This window comes from Euprymna scolopes, chromosome 1 (assembly GCF_053919585.1).
Source record: "Euprymna scolopes isolate OS-2025 chromosome 1, ASM5391958v1, whole genome shotgun sequence".
NCBI lineage: Eukaryota > Metazoa > Mollusca > Cephalopoda > Sepiida > Sepiolidae > Euprymna > Euprymna scolopes.
Window position 1 is genome coordinate 199,106,339 of NC_136482.1, and position 13,067 is coordinate 199,119,405.

At 30.5% G+C, this 13,067-nt stretch overlaps 2 protein-coding genes across 5 annotated transcripts in view; one reads left to right on the forward strand and one right to left on the reverse strand.

The window, feature by feature from the left end:
* Positions 1-8,731, forward strand: part of LOC145279424 (uncharacterized) — an 85,996-nt gene extending 77,265 nt beyond the window's left edge. For both annotated transcript variants that reach the window (XM_080130724.1, XM_080130725.1), the window contains exons 13-14: positions 3,794-4,031; positions 8,232-8,731. In XM_080130724.1, coding sequence (XP_079986850.1) covers positions 3,794-4,031; positions 8,232-8,279 — 286 coding nt within the window. In that variant the 3' untranslated portion in view covers positions 8,280-8,731. The remainder of the gene's footprint in view (positions 1-3,793; positions 4,032-8,231) is intronic.
* A 780-nt stretch (positions 8,732-9,511) lies between these two features.
* LOC145279388 (NEDD8-activating enzyme E1 regulatory subunit-like) overlaps positions 9,512-13,067 on the reverse strand; it is a 106,642-nt gene continuing 103,086 nt past the window's right edge. For 2 of the 3 annotated variants that reach the window (XM_080130720.1, XM_080130722.1), the window contains exon 20: positions 10,164-10,631. In XM_080130720.1, coding sequence (XP_079986846.1) covers positions 10,472-10,631 — 160 coding nt within the window. In that variant the 3' untranslated portion in view covers positions 10,164-10,471. Of the gene's footprint in view, positions 10,632-13,067 lie in introns of all 3 variants that reach the window. The other variant, XM_080130721.1, reaches the window with a different exon arrangement.

Below are 13,067 nucleotides of genomic sequence, written 5' to 3' on the forward strand. Positions count from 1 at the left end.
TTCTTTTCTCTCACCAGGGCTTCCAAGATCCAGCAGATATATCCCACATTCATGCTTCTCTAAAAAAAAATACAAGGTTATATCTTTCTTACGTAATCTACGGCATATTTTTGCCTGTCTCTTACTTCATTAAGCTATATGTGATTGCCTCGGGACTACCTCTCATCGGTTTACTGGTCCCCTTAAGAATTTTCGTATTCTTTCCAACGCCTGTTTATTAATTAAGCCAAGACTTACTACTTTGCTTGGAGTCGTTACATGCAACCAGCTTATTTTAAGCACTTAATTAACCAGGTTCCCAAATTTTTCGTATAGGGGCACTTCTTGTGCTTATCAATCCCTACCAAGTCACTTTTCTTGGAGAAAAATTTTTAGGATCTCTAACAAAAAACAACAAAACCAAATGCTAAAACAAAACATCTTTCTTACGGCTTATCACATCTAAAAACTCTCCAAATACCCGTTTACGTAATTTTAATTCTTGTCCCTCTTCTAAAATTCTAACTGAATCTGTAAGCCAACCATACGTCTTAACTTATTTTCTACTAGATCATTTTAATCTAATGTATATTTACGGATAACTTTGAATTCTTGCTGTGAACATCATAACATTACATACATAAGACAATTTACAATATTTGTTCAACATCAAAAACATTTTCAAAAAAAAAAAAAAAAAATACCTTAATACATTTAAACATTTTGCAACAGTTATAACTTTTTTTTTTTTTTTTTTAACAAAAAAAAAAAAAAAATCATCTGTAACAAACAACAATTCAACAGTCTGTCCAAAACAATTGTCCCTTTTTTTTTTTTTTTTCAAAAACAAATTAAATGAACACACAAAAGCCGAAAAGTTCACGATGAACACAAAATGCATTTCCAAATAATTTACACGCTGTTTCAAATAGTACATGCGACCTTTGAAAAATTCCTGTTTTGACAGATTAAATTCAACAATTCGTCCAAACGATTTCATATTGACACACATTTTCTAATGACACTTCTACAAATTTCAAACAATAATGGATTACACAATCTCTGCATTCGTGTGTATGTGTGTGTGTGTGTGGTTCTTTTTTAACAGACCAATTCATTTATCAATGAATTACGCATGGTGACTTGTTTACTATTTTTTTTTCATTACTACGAATTTCTTTTTACGGCATATCGGCCTTTTCTTCTTTTTCTTTTTAATATTTCTTGTATCTTTTGTTCTCTGTGTACATGTGTGTTCAATTTTTTTTTTCTTTTTTTTTTTCTTCGCATTTCTGTGATCGCGTAATTTTTTTTCTTTTTCCGTGGTATTATTTATTTATTAATTTTTTTTTTTTTTAATTATGTTGGACCCTTTTAAAACGTTGTGTTTCTTTTTTTTTTTCTTCTTTTTTTTTTTTTGTGGTATCGACTCCAGGTTCAGTTTCTGCATCGCTGATGCAACTGGTTCACGAACACCAAATTGTGATTCGTTATATTCTGGGTGATATGGTTATTATTATTATTATTAGACGATACCACTTGTGCGCGTATGTTACGTGAGTTCTAAGGGAGAGTTCTTGTCTTATTACATATGATGTTGTATCTTAGAGAGAGAGATGTTGTTGTAAGAGAGATTGTTCGTTTATAACTATTCCTATATTTTAAATGTTCATTACTTAGACGTGTAGATATGAAGAAAGCTCTTAGAATGATGAGATAGTGTTCAGCAGTCTTAGTGTAGATATGATGTAGATTCACATTGTGGATATGAGATGTCGAAACGTGTATGTAATGACATTTTATAACACAGACATATAATAACAATACAATTTACCTTTTTGTAGAAATCACAAACACAAAGATGAGCTTTATCCAAAACACATGATGAATTTATTTCCTTACGACCGTTCGGGATTTCCTCATTAAGAACTCAAAGTTTCACATTTTAGTTTCTGAAGTGACGTCTCGCTTCAGACGTCCGCCTGTCTCTGAGTTTTCTCACTGACCCTCTCCCCTGACTGTCACTCCTGACTGTCTCCTGACTCTCTCTGCGACCAACTAACTCCCACTTGCTATATTGAGAAATCCATGCATCCCGGCCACGTGAGCAAAATTCACGTGTTTCAACATGCGCGACTTTGCACGTTTCCGACATTGATTTCCCAATAACCTATTTTTCTTGTGTTGTTTCGACAAAGGAATTTAACCTACATATCTAATTTATTTAACCCATATTTTATTATCCACATTCTTTTAACAATTGAATAGTTTATTTATTATTTATTTCATCCGAATTAACAATTTACTGGACATTCCATTTAAACCTATTGTTCTTTAAAATTTATGTCCAGGGTTCGATTTCTGCTTTCTCTTATTTTCATTTTAACTAATCTCTCTATTTTTATACTTACATGAACAGGGGACAGCCCTTATCATGTAACAGACCAAGCTCAAACTTCTGCCTCATCACCACAATATTACATCCTTGTGCCTGTTTTACAAATATTTTAATGGAATGTGCTCTGATGAACTCATAGTATCTCCTTGACGTACATATTCCCTACTAACCCAACAAGCAGCAAAATCCCACCCCTTTACTGTTGCTAGATGCTGGAAACCCTTCTACACTAATAGTTTTTTCCCTCTGACTGCTAGACTTTGGAATTCCCTACCTATTTCCTGCTTCCCTGATTGTACTAACCTGCAGAAGTTTAAATTTAATGTGAATAGACATCTCACTGCTCAACTCCCTACATTCCCCTGTTAGACATGATCCTAAATAGCCCTTTACATTCCAAGTGGCAATATGCCTTGTTTAGGATGAAAACTGTATAAAAAAATTTTTTTAACAATTTTATTGAAATAATAGTCAAATGATAATTCAATTAAACTTGCAAAATCTGATTTAAAAAAAAACACAAAAAAAATTTATTTTTTTTCATTAAAAGAAGAAAAAAAGTGAAAAGTAATAATGGGATTTGTATTTCAATATTTTGTAAGACGTCCTATTTTATTGTAAAATCAATTTTTTTATGACTTTTAATCTTTCAGCTTTTCAAAAAGTTAAATATCTGAAGTTCTTGTTTAGAATTCAACCTAATTAAAAACAAAAAATCTTTATGATGTATGCAGCAACCATAGGACGAAGATGTCATATTCCAAAAATCATGAAAATTGATCAAGTAGTTTTTTTACTAAAAAAAAAAAAAAATCAAATTTTATGACAAAGCGAAACACGTTTTATAAATAAAAAAGTGACAACTCAATTCGAACTATTGAGATCAAATTCAGCTTTGAAATGGATACAATTTACTCTTAAAATCGTAAGAGAAATTATTACTTGATTAGTTTACATGATTTTTGGAATATGACATCTTTGTTCCATGACAAATAGACACATCATAATGATTTTTCTGGTTTTGTTTTTTTAATTAAGTCAAATTGAAAATAAAAACTAAATTTTCTTACAATAAACTAAAAACAGTGGGGGAGGTCAGTAAGTGAAATGTAAAACAATTCTGAAACAGAGTGCGGATATGTGTATGGCAGCTGTATACAAAATGACAGAGCCGTGTGAGAGGTGACGTCATGCTGATGATCTTGTTTGAGATGTTTGAGACATGTGGGTGACATCACAGCCGAGACAAGAAGTCACACATGGCCGGAGAAAAGGTCTTTTGTCAAAACCTGAAACATTGAGTTCCTTGTGACGGAGTCTACAACGTGTTGGGTCCTTACATGTTAATGATTATGTTACATAGCGAACCTGATTAAAAATAAAAGCTTCAACTGATATTTTTTTTATCTTTTTTAGATGTCGGATATACTACAGAAGCCAACATGATCAAAGTTGTTTTAAGTTGGACCGCACCGTTTGGACGAACATCTTTGATTACCAAGAATTTAGTCAGAATTTGAATAAGCCGGATCTTCAAACGGGTGTTACTTTATATATTGGCCAAAAAGGCGAAGTAAATCCGTACAATTTCACCAACGTGTTCCTTTCAGTAACCATCAACCATTTGGACGCAGTGAAATGCCTAAATATAGAGGTAAGTGCAACGTCAACACTCATGCCGACATTTTCTTTAAACATTCTGGAATAGAGTTTTGTTTTTTTTTCTTTTTGAATTCGGCTTAATTTAATTTATAAAACTCACTTTTCAAACTCTATCTCTTGTGGAACTAAAAGTTGCAGAACTGCGCGCGGGGCCACTAATGATTGGATTTTTTTATAGACTGTTCTTTTATCGGCCTTTAGCCGGTTAAAATAGTTGTTAAGGGATCCAAAATTGCTCAAAATTGAAAAAAAAAACTTTATACATTTTGTAAATTCATCTTAATTTATTTTTAATCAGTTCATATGCGTGTCACGTTGGTACAGTGGTAACGTCAACAGCTTTGAATGCTTCAGTTTTGATTTCGATTCTAGCTGATGGCACCTAAATAGTTTTCTTTTTTTTGAAATCACGACTATAATAAAATATATGAAATCTGGACAAATGAAAATATCATATTTAAGCATATTTTACGACCGAAAAACAGAAAAATATTTATGACGTACTTAGAAGTAAAAAAAAAAAAAAAAACAGAAAAAAGAGAAACCAGCATCACACTTTTATCTGACGTCTGATCAACCCCCCCTCCCATACTGACCCAAACTCTCTCTTGCTTATCAGATTATCATCTGTAAAATAGACAAAACTTTGTTGATTTTACAAGTTGTAAATGTGTGAACTATAAATTATATAGACAATATAATACCTGTCATGTAATGAAGATGCCATATTCCAAAAATCACAAATTGATCCAAGTTTTTTTTTTATTAAGAAACTCCAAATTTATGAGTTTTAGTGATTAAAAAGTTTTATTTTGAATACAAATAAAATCTCAGTAATCAAATTGAGTTGTCGCTGTTGAATTTAAACACGTTGGCTCCCAGCTTCTGTTGTCATAAAATGTGATTATCTTAGTTAAAACAATTTTTTCCATATTTTTGTGTTTTTACTTCAACTGAATTTGAAATAAAAACTGGATTTTCACATGAAATTGAATCTATATTTACTATTATATAAAAATAACTTTGCATGTTTTTGTGTTTGTGTGTCCGTTCTCTGTGGACTCAAAAACTGCCAATTGTCATGAAATTTCACGCAAATGTACTTTATGTATCTGGCAGTGTTCTTAGATAAATTTTATATCGGAATGTCTTCAATAAGTATTGATAATTGATTATCGAAGTACTCTGATGAAAGAAGAAATAAGTGATTTCGACCAACGTTAATAACCTACATAACATCACAAGTGATTTCGACCAACGTTAATAACCTACATAACATAGAAAGACGGAAAATATTCAATACTAATTTGACAATGTTTTAATGAATCCAAACAAATCCTCTAAACACGTGGATGCCAAAAGTTACTTTGCGCGTTACTTGGACAGATGGCTTAACAGCATTGATAAATAGTTTATCTTACCAAACCATAAAAGAGGCAGACAAGATCCTAAACTAATTAACCGATCATTATGAATTTTGGAATACAGTCGTTAGGTGTATAGTCTCTAAATTTCACTTTGAAAATTTTTAAAAGGATTTTTAGTGGCCATGATATGAACACAACTATTTGAAAATTTCAAATATTTCAGATTTGCATTAAATTTGATCTGTTGTAATCAGACACCAATTAAGCAAAATTCCTTGAATTTAAATTTCTTCTTAAAACCCGGTAAGCTCAAGCTTAAAATTTTAGAAATTTTCTAGAACCAAAATAAGATTTTGATCCAAATTTGATTAAGAATTTTAGACGCAAGATAAATTGTCTACACAATATATCAATCGCAAATACAATGAAATTAGAACACAAGCACACAAGGTGTTTCGATAAATTTCAATATAAAACCTTAAATTTAGATATTTTTCTAAAATCAAAATCCTGTAAACAAAGAAAAAAAAGTTGAGCTATTGTCCTCTAGATGCCTTTCTCCTGTCCCTATCCATGGGATTTGGTTTCAAGACACATTTGTGCATTCACCATATAAATAATTATTTTTCTCGAAATGTCATAACTATCTGGGAATAATATTTAGCAATCTCAGCTTTGACGACAACTTTTCTTTTGTATCCGACAGGATTAATAGGAAGCTTAACAAGTTGCGTATCCTGAACTACCAAATTTCTTCTGAATAGTATTTGCTGACTCGGCCTTACAAGACAATGACTTGGTATACGGGTCCCTTGTGTTCGCTGATTCTCTTGAACATCTACAACATCGTGTCATCAGATATATGCTACATGTTCCTTGTTGCAACTCGGTTCCTTCTAGAGTATATAATCTGCTCGGATTAGATCTGCTATCTATTCACCGGAATGTAACAGTTGCTTCTGTTGTCTACAGATTATTTCGTGGTTCTTGCCTCACCGCAATGCTTAAATATCGCCCTGTGCTGCAGTTGAACAGACCTGCGACGATATACATTCATATTAGACCCTCTGCATAATCACACTGTGTTTGATTAGAGATGTACCGGCAATCTTTCGCATTGTGTTCTGCAGTACTGAGCGTACTGCCTCAGAATTGTGTGAATAAACATGTACCATCACATTTTTGGAGTTTTGTATTGGCTATCTTGATGTTCCGAAGTTTTATGCGTTCCCTAATTAGCTTAGTAACCTCTGTCTATTGCTAAGGGTTTTTATGACCATGGCTTAAGAAAGAAAAAATAAAAAGATTTTAGTAGCATAGATATCATGATTTTAATTATTCTAAGGGGTATAAAAATGGTAGAAAACTGTTCAATGAATTTTATTAATTTTTAAATTTTTTAGATGACGGCTGATTTTTATATTGGACTATTGTTCTCATCTTGTTATTTGTGTAACGTTTCGGTCGGTTTGTCTTTCGACCGTCTTCAGACATGTTGCTTGTTGTTTGGCAAAGAAAGGAGAAAACTGGCTCCATAGATATTTTCGTATTCTTTGAGTTGGTCACTATTTTATGGCTATGGTTTCGAAATTATGACGTGGCTCAAGGAAGCAGCACAGACAAAAATAAAATTGTTAGGCAGATCAAACCTTGAATTTAGTAGCATTTGGGAGCCTCTAATTTTAGAAAAACCAAACATTGTACACCGTTAAAAATTTCGGCGATGGAAAGGAGATAACCCCTGTCTATCTTAATTAGATTAATTCCACATTAAAATAAAATATTTAATTCTGCATCAAAATATAATATTTAAGTGTATTTTACGAGCGGGTGGCTTACTAGTTTACAATAAAAAGAAATTTTGAATAGAATTTTGAGCATTTATTCAATAAATTATATATTTTTGAAAATATCAGAATACCATTGTATAATTTTTTTAGAGTTTTAGGCAAATTATTTGTGTTGACAAATATCGTCTGAAGATAATAAAATATACATACTGTTGTATGGATTTTTTCTTCTTTGAATGCCAGGCGAGCAATAACACTTAGATGCTGTATTTGTAAGACATTGTCTGGGACATTTTTTGAAAAATATTTTGATAGCAAGACGTTAGAATAAGAATCTGAGATGTACATATGAACAGACTCACTTGAAATATGCACAGACATCTTGCTGCTCAACTCCCGACAATCCCAAATAGTAGCATAGTAGCTCCTTATGTTTCATGGCAAGTGCTTGACTGAACTCCACTCTCTACCCCTCACCCTTGCCCAACTTTCACAAAAAAACACTTGACTAGCTACAACCACTATAAACGATTTCCCTCACTCTCTATCTGCCTAAATTTAAATGCAGATTCCATGAACAAAACTTTTCCCCAGAACAACCCACCTGTGGTACACTGTTTCACTGGCCTGCTTCCCAGTTGAATACAACATGGTAGCCTTCAAGTCCAATGTAAACAAGTTCTTGTTGAGCCGTTCCCATAAATAATCAAATTCTACACCATTAACGATTAATAAACTACCACTTAACATTCATTAACCCTTATCCTCGAGTGGCCTTTGGGCCTTGATAAGTGGTGACTCCCAAGTCAAAAAAAAAAAAAAAAAAAAAAAAAATAGTGATATGCCTTGTTTGGAAAAAAGCTTTTTTTTTTTTTTTAAAATTCAAGAAAAAAATTTATTTTACTTTTATTTAAATCTTAAATTAATTTTACCCGTCCCAGGATAGGTATTCTAGACATCTATTTTTTATCAATATAAGAAACACTAATATTTATAAAGTAAATTTCAAAGTTTTTTTGTTTTCTTTTTTTACAGAATATGAAAAGGCATCATGTATCATTGTCGGTGGGATCCAATTCTTGATCAAAGGCGAAGAAGTCAGCAGTTACAGAATTTTAAAAAGCCCCAAAATTTTTCGGTTATGACAATTTTTTAAAAAATATTTATTGCTTTTCTCGACAACCAAATTTATCCAAAATAATTCAGAACTGTCACTAAACTTGAAAAATTTCGTTTTTATTTGTAATTATTTTTCATAGTTTCTGGAATTTATATGAATTTCGGCATGACATAAGTACGTAGTGTTTTCACCTGAAATGCGTTGGTTTAAAAACCAAAAAAAAAAGACAAAAAACAAAACTTCAAAATAAAAAAGCACTGAAATAAATTTGGGTTGATTTCATTTCTAATCTTCAACTCTTGAAATACGTTGCATGAGAAATTATACTTTCTCCAAGGTTACCATTTCTTGTTCATTTGTTTTTTTTTCTCATTTGTAGAATTTCCAAGTTATAAATAAAATAATTTCAAACATCTTTATTTGTGTCATTCTTACAGATTAGGGACCTTATTTTAATGTGATAAAGTCAACTAGTATGAATTTTGATAAGGTGTTAAAAGATAGAGTTGAATTATTGGATCTATGACTCTCCCTCTTCCCAAATTTTCATGAAAAAAAAAACACTCGTCTAGCTGAAACCACTATCAATAATTTCCTCCACTCTATATCTGTGTCTAAACCTAAATGTAGATTCCATGAACAAAGCTTCTTTCATAGAACTGTACGTCTGTGGAACTCTCTTCCGTTTTCCTGCTTTCCAACTGACTACAATTTGGTTGTCTTCAAGTCCAATGTAAACAAGTTCTTGATGAGCCATCCCTTTAAGTAATCCAATTTACCAAATTTACACTACTAACAAGTACTACGATATTGTCCCATTGAATACTGTTCACTTATTAACTCTTATCCTTGAGTGGCCCCCAGGCCTTGATAAGTGGTGACTTCTTTGAAAAAAAAAAAAGAAAATAGTATTTGATGTTTTCTCCAAGTTATCAATCATGAATTTTTCATTTTTCCTGCAAAAAAAGAATGTATTACAAGGTGTCATGGTGGCTCAGTTGTTAACACAGACTGACAAAATTGATGTACCAAGTTTGAATCCACAAAAAGCTTTCATTTAGGGATGTTGGCAACCTTCATGTGGTCCCTGTTGTACATACTCGATATCATTGTAGAAAGAATTCTTAAAAGAAAGATATCAGAGAAATGAATGCCAACAAAATCATCAATAAACATCAATAAGGAAAAAAAGACGCAGATGAAAACTTTTTAACAGTAAAAAAAAATTCATTTACAGTTTTAGTGAATCGAGCTGAAGTCGTGAAAAGTTGTTACCAAAAATATTTTGTGTTTTTCGCAGAAAACAAAGCATTTGAAAAGCAACATTCCTCTAAACATTGCAAAAATTACAACAAAATTTTTATTGGGACGAGATTTTGTAGACAATAAATGGAGTTTTCAGATAAAAAAACAATGGTTTCAACTGATTTTTATTTCCCCAATTCTAATAATTTACAATGGTAGTTTCCAAATCATGCAATCGAAATTACCTGAATATTACTGAATTATTAAATAAAACTTTAATCGTTTTAGCAGGTGAAAAATTGTCGCCATCTTGTTTAAATCAAAACGGAAAATAACCTCCCTTTTGAACTGTGTCTTACGATCGTTTTCATTGAATTCTATTATTTTAATAAATTATTTTCTTTCTTATCGATTTTCGTAATTTTTTGATGTAATCATCTTAAAAATATGAAGAATATGCAGATACCATTGTTTTCATGTGAAATTCAATATTACAATTTCTGAAAATCTTGTCCCAATTCTGTAGAAGTGCCCCCAAAAATTACAAAATGTATTGAATTACCTTCGAATACGACCATTCGAAGGCAATTTCACATTTTTAGTTTTTTAAATGAATGTGCAAAAATTTGGTCTTTATTTGTTTGAATATTTTTAGCAGTTTTATGTTTAAATAAAAACTTTTTTTTTTTTTTTTTTAAATCTAAAAGAGAATAATTTTACATTTTTGTCCCCAAAAAAGAAAAAATGTTTACTTTTTTGCTGAATTTTGTTAAAAAAACACATTTTTTTTAATGTAAAGATACTTCATATTTTTTTTTGTTGGTGACGGAAACGTTTGACATTTTTGTCTTCTGCACACATGATATTTTGTTTGCACAAATGATAACTTGTTCAGTGCTTAAATGATCGCTCACAATTCAAGCGTGATTGTCGATTGCTTCATGCCGTTGTAAATCAAAGTGTTGTTGAAAGGTACGAATTGGCTGGTGATTATTTTTATAGCCTCCTGCGCCAACATGCCACCCATAAAAGCTGCAATGGAATGGAGTTCAGATGCACCATAACGACACCTGCAATCAGATTTGAAAAATTCCAACGTTTTAATAAGAAATATTAGTAAAAAATTTTTTTAATTTTTTTTGAAATTTCCAATTGTATACATTATCTTATTATATTTATACATCATTTTATTATTATATTATTTATACATCATTTTATTATTATATTATTTATACATCATTTTATTACTATATTATTTATACATCATTTTTATATTATATTATTTATACATCATTTTATTACTATATTATTTATACATCATTTTAGTATTATATTATTTATACATCATTTTAGTATTATATTATTTATACATCATTTTAGTATTATATTATTTATACATCATTTTATTACTATATTATTTATACATCATTTTATATTATTTATACATCATTTTATATTATTTATACATCATTTTATATTATTTATACATCATTTTATATTATTTATACATCATTTTATATTATTTATACATCATTTTATATTATTTATACATCATTTTATATTATTTATACATCATTTTATATTATTTATACATCATTTTATATTATTTATACATCATTTTATATTATTTATACATCATTTTATATTATTTATACATCATTTTATATTATTTATACATCATTTTATTATTACATTATTTATACATCATTTTATTTATATTATACTAGAGGGGGTGCAGTAAGTAGTCATAACTAGAAAAAAAAATAGACGCTGCCTGGATGGAGAGAGGTGTGAAAAAAAAAAGAAAACAAAAAAGAAAAAAAAAAAGAAAAAAAAAAGAAAAAAAAAAGAAAAAAAAAAGAAAAAAAAAAGAAAAAAAAAAGTTTAATCAAACAGTAAAAAATAATTCAGTTTTTGTTATAAAAGGGGGAAAAAATCCCATCACGTAAGGCACACACCAAAAAAAAAGAAAAGGTGAAAAAACCCAACATGACATACGACTTTGCTGCCGTTCCAATTAAGGCTAGTCATTACATATGATGACATTGCAAAAATGTTGGCGTGAGAGAATGAATGCTTTGGGGCCAATTTTTTTTATATTTGTCATCCAAGATGTCGAGCTTCAAAATTAAACCGATCTCGTCAGGATCCAGTGCGTGTGTCAAAAGTTTTTACGAGACATACAAACACACATTTTTCCTTTTCTATATTAGACTATATTGCAATATTTCTTTGGTATTATTGTAGATTAACACCTTCTGTTTAACCCCCCACCCCCAACCCCTTCTGACCCCCCACCCCCTCCAAAATGGGATTCTACCTTTTTAGGCAATTATGTATGAAATGCCATGAAAAACTTTAATGAAAGATAAACAAATTATTTTAGAATTTAATGTAAAATAATTCCCCATTACAGGTCATTCTAGCGTTTTAGGGCAGTTAACTGTTTTTATGGAAGATAAGTCCTGTATGCTTTTTGTTTTATTTTTTTTTTAAGACGATTATGTGTGGTTTTAAGAGGGTTTCTATGCAATGAGAATATGGGGAGGTTACCATTCGGACTTTGAGTTAATTGTAGGGCTAAGGAAAATTATGTGTGAACATACTGAAGACTTGACAAAACAAAAACAATATTAGAGGGGGGGGGGTAGTTTCACAAAAATTTAATGTAAAATAATTCACCACTTCCAGCATTTTAGGACAGTTAACCAATTTATTTTTTATATGCATTTTTCTTTAAGGAAGAATCTATTTTTTGTTTGTTTGTTTTAGATGCTTGTATGTGGCTTACAGAAGTATTTTGTTTGGCGGGCTTGTCACTCGAACTTAGTGTTATTGTTAGGGTTAAAGAGTGTTTTAGAAAGTTATATATATATATATATATATATATATATATATATATGTGTGTGTGTGTATTCGACAGGTAAATAGGTCAGCAAATGTTATATTTAGTTTTAATTTAATAAGAAACTACGTTATGAAATTTTGAAGAAAATTCCATAAATTTATTGATTTCTATTTTCGAGGTTGAAGGTGTTTATTCCATAGGCCATTTATACTACGTTGGATCAGGTGGTAAAAATACCTTTTGCTTAATAAGTAAAAAAAAAATAACGGGGTTTGTATTAGTGTACACATAGATTCGAAAAAGTTATCAAAAAACAAATACATAACAAATAAATGTTATCAAAGGCAAGATAAGTTACTTTTCTACCTAACTGGATATGTTTTTAGTGTTTCTATTTAATGTAACATGTTTATTCAGCTCGAAAAACATTCAGTGCTTACCGATGTATTGGAAAGTTAAAAATGGCGGCCGACTATCTCTTTCACATGGTAAGTTTGGGAAAATGAGTTAAAAATAAAAAACTAGACTGTTAAAAACAGGTCAAATATATATCCGCCTATGTCACGGTAACATACATTGAGCGAGTTTCTAACAGTATTTTGTCTGATTTTTTATTTATAACTCATTTTCCCAAAATTACAGCCGAGAGAGTCGGCCG